Consider the following 16,093-nt stretch of genomic DNA (forward strand, 5'->3'; position numbering starts at 1 on the left):
ACCTCCTCCTGCACACACAGCGTGTCCCTCTAACCTCACATATACCTGCTGTGTTATATACACCTCCTCCTGCACACACAGCGTGTCCCTCTAACCTCACATATACCTGCTGTGTTATATACACCTCCTCCTGCACACACAGTGTGTCCCTCTAACCTCACATATACCTGCTGTGTTATATACACCTCCTCCTCCTGCACACACAGCGTGTCCCTCTAACCTCACATATACCTGCTGTGTTATATACACCTCCTCCTCCTGCACACACAGCGTGTCCCTCTAACCTCACATATACCTGCTGTGTTATATACACCTCCTCCTGCACACACAGCGTGTCCCTCTAACCTCACATATACCTGCTGTGTTATATACACCTCCTCCTGCACACACAGCGTGTCCCTCTAACCTCACATATACCTGCTGTGTTATATACACCTCCTCCTGCACACACAGCGTGTCCCTCTAACCTCACATATACCTGCTGTGTTATATACACCTCCTCCTGCACACACAGCGTGTCCCTCTAACCTCACATATACCTGCTGTGTTATATACACCTCCTCCTCCTGCACACACAGCGTGTCCCTCTAACCTCACATATACCTGCTGTGTTATATACACCTCCTCCTCCTGCACACACAGCGTGTCCCTCTAACCTCACATATACCTGCTGTGTTATATACACCTCCTCCTGCACACACAGCGTGTCCCTCTAACCTCACATATACCTGCTGTGTTATATACACCTCCTCCTCCTGCGCACACAGCGTGTCCCTCTAACCTCACATATACCTGCTGTGTTATATACACCTCCTCCTGCACACACAGCGTGTCCCTCTAACCTCACATATACCTGCTGTGTAATATACACCTCCTCCTGCACACACAGCGTGTCCCTCTAACCTCACATATACCTGCTGTGTTATATACACCTCCTCCTGCACACACAGCGTGTCCCTCTAACCTCACATATACCTGCTGTGTAATATACACCTCCTCCTGCACACACAGCGTGTCCCTCTAACCTCCATATACCTGCTGTGTTATATACACCTCCTCCTCCTGCACACACAGCGTGTCCCTCTAACCTCACATATACCTGCTGTGTTATATACACCTCCTCCTGCACACACAGCGTGTCCCTCTAACCTCACATATACCTGCTGTGTTATATACACCTCCTCCTCCTGCACATAGCGTGTCCCTCTAACCTCACATATACCTGCTGTGTTATATACACCTCCTCCTGCACACACAGCGTGTCCCTCTAACCTCACATATACCTGCTGTGTTATATACACCTCCTCCTCCTGCACACAGCGTGTCCCTCTAACCTCACATATACCTGCTGTGTTATATACACCTCCTCCTCCTGCACACACAGCGTGTCCCTCTAACCTCACATATACCTGCTGTGTTATATACACCTCCTCCTCCTGCACACAGTGTGTCCCTCTAACCTCACATATACCTGCTGTTTTATATACACCTCCTCCTGCACACACAGCGTGTCCCTCTAACCTCACATATACCTGCTGTGTTATATACTACACCTCCTCCTGCACACACAGCGTGTCCCTCTAACCTCACATATACCTGCTGTGTTATATACACCTCCTCCTCCTGCACACACAGCGTGTCCCTCTAACCTCACATATACCTGCTGTGTTATATACACCTCCTCCTCCTGCACACAGTGTGTCCCTCTAACCTCACATATACCTGCTGTTTTATATACACCTCCTCCTGCACACACAGCGTGTCCCTCTAACCTCACATATACCTGCTGTGTTATATACTACACCTCCTCCTGCACACACAGCGTGTCCCTCTAACCTCACATATACCTGCTGTGTTATATACACCTCCTCCTCCTGCACACACAGCGTGTCCCTCTAACCTCACATATACCTGCTGTGTTATATACACCTCCTCCTCCTGCACACACAGCGTGTCCCTCTAACCTCACATATACCTGCTGTGTTATATACACCTCCTCCTGCACACACAGCGTGTCCCTCTAACCTCACATATACCTGCTGTGTTATATACACCTCCTCCTGCACACACAGCGTGTCCCTCTAACCTCACATATACCTGCTGTGTTATATACACCTCCTCCTCCTGCACACAGCGTGTCCCTCTAACCTCACATATACCTGCTGTGTTATATACACCTCCTCCTCCTGCACACACAGCGTGTCCCTCTAACCTCACATATACCTGCTGTGTTATATACACCTCCTCCTCCTGCACACACAGCGTGTCCCTCTAACCTCACATATACCTGCTGTGTTATATACACCTCCTCCTCCTGCACACACAGCGTGTCCCTCTAACCTCACATATACCTGCTGTGTTATATACACCTCCTCCTGCACACACAGCGTGTCCCTCTAACCTCACATATACCTGCTGTGTTATATACACCTCCTCCTCCTGCACACACAGCGTGTCCCTCTAACCTCACATATACCTGCTGTGTTATATACACCTCCTCCTCCTGCACACACAGCGTGTCCCTCTAACCTCACATATACCTGCTGTGTTATATACACCTCCTCCTCCTGCACACAGCGTGTCCCTCTAACCTCACATATACCTGCTGTGTTATATACACCTCCTCCTGCACACACAGCGTGTCCCTCTAACCTCACATATACCTGCTGTGTTATATACACCTCCTCCTCCTGCGCACACAGCGTGTCCCTCTAACCTCACATATACCTGCTGTGTTATATACACCTCCTCCTCCTGCACACACAGCGTGTCCCTCTAACCTCACATATACCTGCTGTGTTATATACGCCTCCTCCTGCACACACAGCGTGTCCCTCTAACCTCACATATACCTGCTGTGTTATATACACCTCCTCCTCCTGCACACACAGCGTGTCCCTCTAACCTCACATATACCTGCTGTGTTATATACACCTCCTCCTGCACACACAGCGTGTCCCTCTAACCTCACATATACCTGCTGTGTTATATACACCTCCTCCTGCACACACAGCGTGTCCCTCTAACCTCACATATACCTGCTGTGTTATATACACCTCCTCCTCCTGCACACACAGCGTGTCCCTCTAACCTCACATATACCTGCTGTGTTATATACACCTCCTCCTGCACACACAGCGTGTCCCTCTAACCTCACATATACCTGCTGTGTTATATACTCCTCCTCCTCCTGCACACACAGCGTGTCCCTCTAACCTCACATATACCTGCTGTGTTATATACACCTCCTCCTCCTGCACACACAGCGTGTCCCTCTAACCTCACATATACCTGCTGTGTTATATACACCTCCTCCTCCTGCACACACAGCGTGTCCCTCTAACCTCACATATACCTGCTGTGTTATATACACCTCCTCCTCCTGCACACACAGCGTGTCCCTCTAACCTCACATATACCTGCTGTGTTATATACACCTCCTCCTCCTGCACACAGCGTGTCCCTCTAACCTCACATATACCTGCTGTGTTATATACACCTCCTCCTCCTGCACACACAGTGTGTCCCTCTAACCTCATATACCTGCTGTGTTATATACACCTCCTCCTGCACACACAGCGTGTCCCTCTAACCTCACATATACCTGCTGTGTTATATACACCTCCTCCTCCTGCACATACAGCGTGTCCCTCTAACCTCACATATACCTGCTGTGTTATATACACCTCCTCCTGCACACACAGCGTGTCCCTCTAACCTCACATATACCTGCTGTGTTATATACACCTCCTCCTCCTGCACACACAGCGTGTCCCTCTAACCTCACATATACCTGCTGTGTTATATACACCTCCTCCTGCACACAGCGTGTCCCTCTAACCTCACATATACCTGCTGTTTTATATACACCTCCTCCTCCTGCACACACAGTGTGTCCCTCTAACCTCATATACCTGCTGTGTTATATACACCTCCTCCTCCTGCACACACAGCGTGTCCCTCTAACCTCACATATACCTGCTGTGTTATATACACCTCCTCCTCCTGCACACACAGCGTGTCCCTCTAACCTCACATATACCTGCTGTGTTATATACACCTCCTCCTCCTGCACACACAGCGTGTCCCTCTAACCTCACATATACCTGCTGTGTTATATACACCTCCTCCTCCTGCACACACAGTGTGTCCCTCTAACCTCATATACCTGCTGTGTTATATACACCTCCTCCTCCTGCACACACAGCGTGTCCCTCTAACCTCACATATACCTGCTGTGTTATATACACCTCCTCCTCCTGCACACACAGTGTGTCCCTCTAACCTCACATATACCTGCTGTGTTATATACACCTCCTCCTGCACACACAGCGTGTCCCTCTAACCTCACATATACCTGCTGTGTTATATACACCTCCTCCTGCACACACAGCGTGTCCCTCTAACCTCACATATACCTGCTGTGTTATATACACCTCCTCCTCCTGCACACACAGCGTATCCCTCTAACCTCACATATACCTGCTGTGTTATATACACCTCCTCCTCCTGCACACACAGCGTGTCCCTCTAACCTCACATATACCTGCTGTGTTATATACACCTCCTCCTCCTGCGCACACAGCGTGTCCCTCTAACCGCACATATACCTGCTGTGTTATATACACCTCCTCCTGCACACACAGCGTGTCCCTCTAACCTCACATATACCTGCTGTGTTATATACACCTCCTCCTCCTGCACACACAGCGTGTCCCTCTAACCTCACATATACCTGCTGTGTTATATACACCTCCTCCTCCTGCACACAGCGTGTCCCTCTAACCTCACATATACCTGCTGTGTTATATACACCTCCTCCTCCTGCACACACAGCGTGTCCCTCTAACCTCACATATACCTGCTGTGTTATATACACCTCCTCCTCCTGCACACACAGTGTGTCCCTCTAACCTCACATATACCTGCTGTGTTATATACACCTCCTCCTCCTGCACACACAGCGTGTCCCTCTAACCTCACATATACCTGCTGTGTTATATACACCTCCTCCTCCTGCACACACAGCGTGTCCCTCTAACCTCACATATACCTGCTGTGTTATATACACCTCCTCCTGCACACACAGCGTGTCCCTCTAACCTCACATATACCTGCTGTGTTATATACACCTCCTCCTCCTGCACACACAGCGTGTCCCTCTAACCTCACATATACCTGCTGTGTTATATACACCTCCTCCTGCACACACAGCGTGTCCCTCTAACCTCACATATACCTGCTGTGTTATATACACCTCCTCCTCCTGCACACACAGCGTGTCCCTCTAACCTCACATATACCTGCTGTGTTATATACACCTCCTCCTCCTGCACACACAGTGTGTCCCTCTAACCTCACATATACCTGCTGTGTTATATACACCTCCTCCTCCTGCACACAGCGTGTCCCTCTAACCTCACATATACCTGCTGTGTTATATACACCTCCTCCTGCACACACAGCGTGTCCCTCTAACCTCACATATACCTGCTGTGTTATATACACCTCCTCCTCCTGCACACACAGCGTGTCCCTCTAACCTCATATACCTGCTGTGTTATATACACCTCCTCCTCCTGCACACACAGTGTGTCCCTCTAACCTCATATACCTGCTGTGTTATATACACCTCCTCCTCCTGCACACACAGCGTGTCCCTCTAACCTCACATATACCTGCTGTGTTATATACACCTCCTCCTCCTGCACACACAGCGTGTCCCTCTAACCTCACATATACCTGCTGTGTTATATACACCTCCTCCTCCTGCACACACAGCGTGTCCCTCTAACCTCACATATACCTGCTGTGTTATATACACCTCCTCCTGCACACACAGCGTGTCCCTCTAACCTCACATATACCTGCTGTGTTATATACACCTCCTCCTGCACACACAGCGTGTCCCTCTAACCTCACATATACCTGCTGTGTTATATACACCTCCTCCTCCTGCACACACAGCGTGTCCCTCTAACCTCACATATACCTGCTGTGTTATATACACCTCCTCCTCCTGCACACACAGCGTGTCCCTCTAACCTCACATATACCTGCTGTGTTATATACACCTCCTCCTCCTGCACACACAGCGTGTCCCTCTAACCTCACATATACCTGCTGTGTTATATACACCTCCTCCTGCACACACAGCGTGTCCCTCTAACCTCACATATACCTGCTGTGTTATATACACCTCCTCCTCCTGCACACACAGCGTGTCCCTCTAACCTCACATATACCTGCTGTGTTATATACACCTCCTCCTCCTGCACACACAGCGTGTCCCTCTAACCTCACATATACCTGCTGTGTTATATACACCTCCTCCTCCTGCACACACAGTGTGTCCCTCTAACCTCACATATACCTGCTGTGTTATATACACCTCCTCCTCCTGCACACACAGCGTGTCCCTCTAACCTCACATATACCTGCTGTGTTATATACACCTCCTCCTCCTGCACACACAGCGTGTCCCTCTAACCTCACATATACCTGCTGTGTTATATACACCTCCTCCTCCTGCACACACAGCGTGTCCCTCTAACCTCACATATACCTGCTGTGTTATATACACCTCCTCCTCCTGCACACACAGCGTGTCCCTCTAACCTCACATATACCTGCTGTGTTATATACACCTCCTCCTCCTGCACACACAGCGTGTCCCTCTAACCTCACATATACCTGCTGTGTTATATACACCTCCTCCTCCTGCACACACAGCGTGTCCCTCTAACCTCACATATACCTGCTGTGTTATATACGCCTCCTCCTGCACACACAGCGTATCCCTCTAACCTCACATATACCTGCTGTGTTATATACACCTCCTCCTCCTCATCGTCCTCCTCCTCCTCCTCCTCCATGCACAGAGAGATCGGGTCTCCAAGCTCACGGTCAGAGTTCTGGACATAGATACCTGTGGAGAGAGCGTATGACGAGTTTATAAGAGAGGGACACGTTGAATATACAATAGTGTCACAGCCCTTCCCTATTGGGTGAAATATCCCAGACTCTAGTTGTAAGTGGAATATAAAGTATGTATCCTGTGTATCTATCCCACCAATGCTATATTATATATATATATATATATATATATATATATATATATATATATATATATATATATATATATATATATATATATATATACACAGCTAAACCCCGTTATAACGCGGTCCTTGGGGTCCACAACCCCAAGACCGCGTTACAACCGGGGTCGCGTTAAAATTTCACCGGCATCAGCGAGCTTCCTCATTACAGATTTAAATCTCCTCCATTTTGCCGCCTTACCAGTGCTCTCCTCTTCCTGCTGTCCACGTGCTCATCTCTCTGCTCTGCTCATCTCTCTGCTCTCTTGCTGTGCCATTGTTTTTTTCAAACATTCAATTCAATGCTTTATTGACTACCAGACACAGACACAAATAAACAGTAATACATTTTGTACAAAACACATGCAGGGATTGAACTCGGGACCTTCTGATACCAATGCCATGCCTCTTACCTCTACACCATAGGCTTGGTGTGACAATTAATCATTCTTTATGATTAGTTATGTATTATTAATAAGTATGTTTATTAATTATTATTAACAGTTAATTAACTAATTAATAATTATTACTAAATACTTAATAATAATAATTATTAATACTTACTTATTAATAAAACGTATTAATACTTAATAATTATTAATAATTAGTAAGTATTAATAATTGTTATTAATAATTAAGTATTAATATTTACTTAATAATTATTAATACCCAATTAGTAATAATAATTAATACTTAATTATTAACAACAATTATTAATACTTACTAATTATTAATAATTATTAGGTATTAGTAATACTTATTAATTAATAAGTTTTATTAATAATTAATTATTAATAATTATTATTACTAATTGGGTATTAATAATTATTAGGTATTAGTAATACTTATTAATTAGTAAAAATTATTAATTGCTAATGATAATTAATAATCATACTTATTAATCATAATATAATTAATAATAATAGTATTATAAATTAATAATTATTAATAAATAATAATTACTAATACGTAATACATAATTATTAATTAATTATTAATTAGTTAATTAACTGTTAATAATAATTAATAATCATACTTATTAATAATACATAATTAATCATAAAGAATGATTAATAATGAATTATTATTAATACATCATTATTGATTAATGAATAATTATTACTTAATAAAGAATAATAAAGAATTATATATTTATAAATTAAACAATATAATTAAAATAATAATTTATTAAAAAAGTTAATTATACCATTTCATACAGGAATTGAACCCAGGACCCTTTCATATGTTGGCAAGAGTTCTACCACTAGACCACAGGAGCTGTGTAGAAATAAACTTAAGATTTAACATTGACATGTACCTTGTGTTGTAGAGGATAAATATATTTATAGGTTATGTCTTGTCACACCAAGCCTATGGTGTAGAGGTAAGAGGCATGGCATTGGTATCAGAAGGTCCTGAGTTCAATCCCTGCATGTGTTTTGTACAAAATGTATTACTGTTTATTTGTGTCTGTGTCTGGTAGTCAATAAAGCATTGAATTGAATGTTTGAAAGAAAAAAAAAAACCCGATGGCACGCGAGGGCAGAGAGAGAGATGAGCACATGGACAGCAGGAAGAGGAGAGAGAGATGAGCACGTGGACAGGACAGCTGGAAGAAGAGAGCGAAAGGCGGCAAAATGGAGGATTTGAGATGCAGGTAAGCTGGCAAAATTAGGCTTTCAATTCTGGGTCGCGCTATAACGGGGTTTTGCTGTATATATATATTATATTATATATATATATATATATATATATTATAATATATATATATATATATATTATAATATATATATATATATATATATATATATATATATATATATATATATATATATATATATATATATATATATATATATATATATATATATATATATATATATATATATATATATATATAATGCACCTCTTCTAATCTGGCAACATTAAATAGGCATTAAATAGGCATTAAACAGAAAAGAAAAAAGAGCACCAGAAATGCAGTGACATCATAATACGGTGAGGACGCAGCGCGCAGAATGCGGTACGGTGACAGAAGTAATATAGAAGATAAGAAGGTGAGGACGCAGCGCGCAGAATGCGGTACGAGTGACAGAAGTAATATAGAAGATAAGAAGGTGAGGACGCAGCGCGCAGAATGCGGTACGAGTGACAGAAGTAATATAGAAGATAAGAAGGTGAGGACGCAGCGCGCAGAATGCGGTACGAGTGACAGAAGTAATATAGAAGATAAGAAGGTGAGGACGCAGAGCGCAGAATGCGGTACGAGTGACAGAAGTAATATAGAAGATAAGAAGGTGAGGACGCAGAGCGCAGAATGCGGTACGAGTGACAGAATAATATAGAAGATAAGAAGGTGAGGACGCAGCGCGCAGAATGCGGTACGAGTGACAGAAGTAATATAGAAGATAAGAAGGTGGGGACGCAGCGCGCAGAATGCGGTACGAGTGACAGAAGTAATATAGAAGATAAGAAGGTGGGGACGCAGCGCGCAGAATGCGGTACGAGTGACAGAAGTAATATAGAAGATAAGAAGGTGGGGACGCAGCGCGCAGAATGCGGTACGAGTGACAGAAGTAATATAGAAGATAAGAAGGTGAGGACGCAGCGCGCAGAATGCGGTACGAGTGACAGAAGTAATATAGAAGATAAGAAGGTGGGGACGCAGCGCGCAGAATGCGGTACGAGTGACAGAAGTAATATAGAAGATAAGAAGGTGGGGACGCAGCGCGCAGAATGCGGTACGAGTGACAGAAGTAATATAGAAGATAAGAAGGTGAGGACGCAGCGCGCAGAATGCGGTACGAGTGACAGAAGTAATATAGAAGATAAGAAGGTGAGGACGCAGCGCGCAGAATGCGATACGAGAGACAGAAGTAATATAGAAGATAAGAAGGTGAGGACGCAGCGCGCAGAATGCGATACGAGAGACAGAAGTAATATAGAAGATAAGAAGGTGAGGACGCAGCGCGCAGAATGCGGTACGAGTGACAGAAGTAATATAGAAGATAAGAAGGTGAGGACGCAGCGCGCAGAATGCGGTACGAGTGACAGAAGTAATATAGAAGATAAGAAGGTGAGGACGCAGCGCGCAGAATGCGGTACGAGTGACAGAAGTAATATAGAAGATAAGAAGGTGGGGACGCAGCGCGCAGAATGCGGTACGAGTGACAGAAGTAATATAGAAGATAAGAAGGTGGGGACGCAGCGCGCAGAATGCGGTACGAGTGACAGAAGTAATATAGAAGATAAGAAGGTGAGGACGCAGCGCGCAGAATGCGGTACGAGTGACAGAAGTAATATAGAAGATAAGAAGGTGAGGACGCAGCGCGCAGAATGCGATACGAGAGACAGAAGTAATATAGAAGATAAGAAGGTGAGGACGCAGCGCGCAGAATGCGGTACGAGTGACAGAAGTAATATAGAAGATAAGAAGGTGAGGACGCAGCGCGCAGAATGCGGTACGAGTGACAGAAGTAATATAGAAGATAAGAAGGTGAGGACGCAGCGCGCAGAATGCGGTACGAGTGACAGAAGTAATATAGAAGATAAGAAGGTGAGGACGCAGCGCGCAGAATGCGGTACGAGTGACAGAAGTAATATAGAAGATAAGAAGGTGAGGACGCAGCGCGCAGAATGCGGTACGAGTGACAGAAGTAATATAGAAGATAAGAAGGTGAGGACGCAGCGCGCAGAATGCGGTACGAGTGACAGAAGTAATATAGAAGATAAGAAGGTGGGGACGCAGCGCGCAGAATGCGGTACGAGTGACAGAAGTAATATAGAAGATAAGAAGGTGAGGACGCAGCGCGCAGAATGCGGTACGAGTGACAGAAGTAATATAGAAGATAAGAAGGTGGGGACGCAGAGCGCAGAATGCGGTACGAGTGACAGAAGTAATATAGAAGATAAGAAGGTGGGGACGCAGCGCGCAGAATGCGGTACGAGTGACAGAAGTAATATAGAAGATAAGAAGGTGGGGACGCAGCGCGCAGAATGCGGTACGAGTGACAGAATAATATAGAAGATAAGAAGGTGGGGACGCAGCGCGCAGAATGCGGTACGAGTGACAGAAGTAATATAGAAGATAAGAAGGTGAGGACGCAGCGCGCAGAATGCGGTACGAGTGACAGAAGTAATATAGAAGATAAGAAGGTGAGGACGCAGCGCGCAGAATGCGGTACGAGTGACAGAAGTAATATAGAAGATAAGAAGGTGAGGACGCAGCGCGCAGAATGCGGTACGAGTGACAGAAGTAATATAGAAGATAAGAAGGTGGGGACGCAGCGCGCAGAATGCGGTACGAGTGACAGAAGTAATATAGAAGATAAGAAGGTGGGGACGCAGAGCGCAGAATGCGGTACGAGTGACAGAAGTAATATAGAAGATAAGAAGGTGAGGACGCAGCGCGCAGAATGCGGTACGAGTGACAGAAGTAATATAGAAGATAAGAAGGTGAGGACGCAGCGCGCAGAATGCGGTACGAGTGACAGAAGTAATATAGAAGATAAGAAGGTGGGGACGCAGCGCGCAGAATGCGGTACGAGAGACAGAAGTAATATAGAAGATAAGAAGGTGAGGACGCAGCGCGCAGAATGAGGTACGAGTGACAGAAGTAATATAGAAGATAAGAAGGTGGGGACGCAGCGCGCAGAATGCGGTACGAGTGACAGAATAATATAGAAGATAAGAAGGTGGGGACGCAGCGCGCAGAATGCGGTACGAGTGACAGAAGTAATATAGAAGATAAGAAGGTGAGGACGCAGCGCGCAGAATGCGGTACGAGTGACAGAAGTAATATAGAAGATAAGAAGGTGAGGACGCAGCGCGCAGAATGCGGTACGAGTGACAGAAGTAATATAGAAGATAAGAAGGTGAGGACGCAGCGCGCAGAATGCGGTACGAGTGACAGAAGTAATATAGAAGATAAGAAGGTGAGGACGCAGCGCGCAGAATGCGGTACGAGTGACAGAAGTAATATAGAAGATAAGAAGGTGAGGACGCAGCGCGCAGAATGCGGTACGAGTGACAGAAGTAATATAGAAGATAAGAAGGTGGGGACGCAGAGCGCAGAATGCGGTACGAGTGACAGAAGTAATATAGAAGATAAGAAGGTGAGGACGCAGCGCGCAGAATGCGGTACGAGTGACAGAAGTAATATAGAAGATAAGAAGGTGAGGACGCAGCGCGCAGAATGCGGTACGAGTGACAGAATAATATAGAAGATAAGAAGGTGAGGACGCAGCGCGCAGAATGCGGTACGAGTGACAGAAGTAATATAGAAGATAAGAAGGTGAGGACGCAGCGCGCAGAATGCGGTACGAGTGACAGAAGTAATATAGAAGATAAGAAGGTGGGGACGCAGCGCGCAGAATGCGGTACGAGTGACAGAATAATATAGAAGATAAGAAGGTGAGGACGCAGCGCGCAGAATGCGGTACGAGTGACAGAAGTAATATAGAAGATAAGAAGGTGGGGACGCAGAGCGCAGAATGCGGTACGAGTGACAGAAGTAATATAGAAGATAAGAAGGTGAGGACGCAGAGCGCAGAATGCGGTACGAGTGACAGAAGTAATATAGAAGATAAGAAGGTGAGGACGCAGCGCGCAGAATGCGGTACGAGTGACAGAATAATATAGAAGATAAGAAGGTGAGGACGCAGCGCGCAGAATGCGGTACGAGTGACAGAAGTAATATAGAAGATAAGAAGGTGAGGACGCAGCGCGCAGAATGCGGTACGAGTGACAGAAGTAATATAGAAGATAAGAAGGTGGGGACGCAGCGCGCAGAATGCGGTACGAGTGACAGAAGTAATATAGAAGATAAGAAGGTGGGGACGCAGCGCGCAGAATGCGGTACGAGTGACAGAAGTAATATAGAAGATAAGAAGGTGAGGACGCAGCGCGCAGAATGCGGTACGAGTGACAGAAGTCACAGTGGGGTAGGGTGAGGGGTGGGGGCCCAGTGGGGTAGGGTGAGAGGGCACAGGGTGAGGGGGGTGTGCAGGGTGAGGGGGCGCAGGTGAGTGCAGGGTGAGGAGCACATACCCAGATCTATGAGCACGTCCCCCTCGCAGGTCTCGGAGCGCACGCTCTGCAGGACGCCCCCATCGCTCTCCTGCAGGAGGGAGTAGTTGTGGTCGCTCTGCATGATATTGGGGCTGTGGAGAGGGGAAGGGTCCCAAGTCCCAGGGGAGGGGAGGGCAGCCTGATCCTCGGAGATACCACTGTCACTGGCAGGGGGGGAGCTGCTCAGGGAGGAGCTGCTCCCTAAGAGCTCACTCAAGAAGTCCTCCGGGTCAATCAGCATCTGCACACAACAAAGTGACACAAACATTAAAAGAGGGCAGCAGTATAATATAAGAAGGTGAGGACGCAGCGCGCAGAATGCGGTACGAGTGACAGAAGTAACATCCCCACTCCAGGTGAAGCAGGAAGGCGCTTCTCACGCTGCACGGTGCCGCACACAGTTTGCCGTTTGAATACACACACACACACACCTCTTTCTCCAGTGGCCACCACTCTGGGGCTTCCGACTCGTAACCACCCAGAAGGTCCTCGCAGGGGAATCTCTCGTCCAGTAGGAAATCCAAGAGGTCAGAATCCTCCATGTCACCAAGGTCTCCCATGAGGGACATCTGAGGAGAGACCAGGAGTGAGATGGTCACCCTCCATATACAGTGCAACCAGCACCTCATTGAATGCATTAAACACGTCACTGTCATTAGGTCCCTTTGTCCCTAAGATATTATGTTTCATTGTGTATAGCTTTATCGATGTGATTCATTTGATAACCGTCTGGTTTTATGTTTTCATTTTTTTTTAAATAACTTGTATATTTATTGATGTGAATTTCTTTGCTGGAACCAAAACGGTTTTGATGGGGAAAATCTTGTGTTATAATGAAAAACCGTGACGGAAGTGACGTCACGCTACAGATGGTCGCATGCGTACGGAGGTTGTAGGGAGCAGGTGCACAGAAGAGGAGGTTGTAAACCATACCACGCATGCGCAGAAGCCTCTATTCATTTTCACCTCCGCGCGCGCAGGACCAGCCGCGGCATGGCGCTATGCGCATGCGCCGACTCCAGAACTCGGCAGCAACTTTCATGATCAGCTGTCTGAACCCCTTCCTATGCCTGGCCCACACCGTACTCTGCTGCAACCCTTCCCAATGCTATACACAGATACACACACACACAGACACCCACACACACACAGACACCCACACACACACAGACACCCACACACACACACAGACACCCACACACACACACACACACAGACACCCACACACACACACAGACACCCACACACACTGTACCGACACACTGTGCCGACACACTGTACTGACGTCACGGGAGACAAGACATATTCACCTTTTTACCAGGATCATACATTGAGGAAAACAGGTAAATTAAATAAATTGTAAAATTGATTCACAGGAAAAGGCATAGACACAATGTTACACAAAATACATAAGAAATACACATTTACTGGGGGTCTGGGCTACAAAACTAGACTTTCCTAGGTGCAGGGATTCCTAAATACCAAGCTTATCCTGACCGGGACTTAGCCAGAAATGTCCTGAACTCAAATAGTCGTGACGTTCCAGAGCCACCGCTCCCTTCTCTCCGGAGGACTTGAAATGATTGACCAGGACTTGGCTCCAAACGTCCTGGAACTATTTTCGTCTTGCGATCTTGGCCGCGACCGCTACGTTCAATTCTCAGAACTTGGCCACAAAAAGTGGGACTTAGAAAATATTTCGACTTGAAGTTTCTAAAGCCGGCCTCTTGTTAATTCCCCAAGAATCTGCCGCTGCTGTTCTGGTGCTTAGAATCTGATGTCCGGATTGGCTGAGGGATTCTTATAGTATTTTGGAACTCATTCACAAAATACTTCCGCCAATCACAGCATGGGAACTTTCTCACCAGCCAATCAGAGCGATGACAGTCTTCTGAAGCCGGGCAAGCAGGGATTCTTAATCAGCCACGGGCATGCGCAAGCTTGCCACTTTAGCCACTTGCTATTCAGAAGCCACCCGCTGGGTCAGGCTCCTCCATGTCTGATGGGGCAAATGGTAGTCCGGAAGACTTCCATTCATCCCAGGATGTGGGTACTTGAGCCCAGCCCTCCTGCCCAAATGGTCTTCACACATCCAGCATCCTCTGTGGCTTTCACTTCCGATGTCCGACCAGACAGGCTGGCACCAAGTTGGTAGCCCAGTGGCTCACTCAGAACATTGGATCTGAAAGTCCCAGCTCATAATACCGTGCACTACACTACATACTACATACAACATTACACAACCATCAATAAAATATACCTTACGTGTCTTGAGTCTCACAACCTTCTATATGGCTGGAGAACCCCAGAACCCCTGGATAGGTTCTGGGTGACCTGGACAGTAACTGGGAATCCCCCTTAACCTAGGGATCCCTTATAGGGACAGGGACACTTTACATCCCTTTGCACCATTTACCATTCTGGGCTATGCTGAAGCAGGGAACCATAGCGGCGAGTCGCGCAAGCGTTTTCAAGGAGAGATATTGCCGGAACAATGTGCCTACATGTATCCGTGAATCAAGTATGATTCTCAGGTACCGTTTTGGGTTATCCAGCAACTCTGGAACGCGACTACCTAGACACATTCTGAGCGCGCAGAATCCGGTACGAGTGACAGAAGTAATATAGAAGATAAGAAGGTGAGAACGGAGCGCGCAGAATGCGGTATGAGTGACAGAAGTAATATAGAAGATAAGAAGGTGAGGACGCAGCGCGCAGAATGCGGTACGAGTGACAGAAGTAATATAGAAGATAAGAAGGTGAGGACGCAGCGCGCAGAATGCGGTACGAGTGACAGAATAATATAGAAGATAAGAAGGTGAGGACGCAGCGCGCAGAATGCGGTACGAGTGACAGAAGTAATATAGAAGATAAGAAGGTGAGGACGCAGAATGCGGTACGAGTGACAGAAGTCACAATAGGGT

General features: G+C 46.3%; 1 protein-coding gene across 1 annotated transcript; it reads right to left on the reverse strand.

Moving 5' to 3' along the window:
* Window positions 1-6,701: 6,701 nt before the first annotated feature.
* LOC142483126 (uncharacterized) lies at window positions 6,702-13,768 on the reverse strand. Its single transcript, XM_075583190.1, has 3 exons — window positions 13,601-13,768; window positions 13,149-13,410; window positions 6,702-6,928 (listed from the first exon to the last, which is right to left on the reverse strand). Exons 1-3 carry the CDS (start codon window positions 13,736-13,738, stop codon window positions 6,702-6,704), a joined length of 627 nt encoding a protein of 208 aa, XP_075439305.1. The 5' UTR covers window positions 13,739-13,768.
* Between the last annotated feature and the right edge of the window lie 2,325 nt (window positions 13,769-16,093).

This window comes from Ascaphus truei, unplaced genomic scaffold (assembly GCF_040206685.1).
Source record: "Ascaphus truei isolate aAscTru1 unplaced genomic scaffold, aAscTru1.hap1 HAP1_SCAFFOLD_2976, whole genome shotgun sequence".
NCBI lineage: Eukaryota > Metazoa > Chordata > Amphibia > Anura > Ascaphidae > Ascaphus > Ascaphus truei.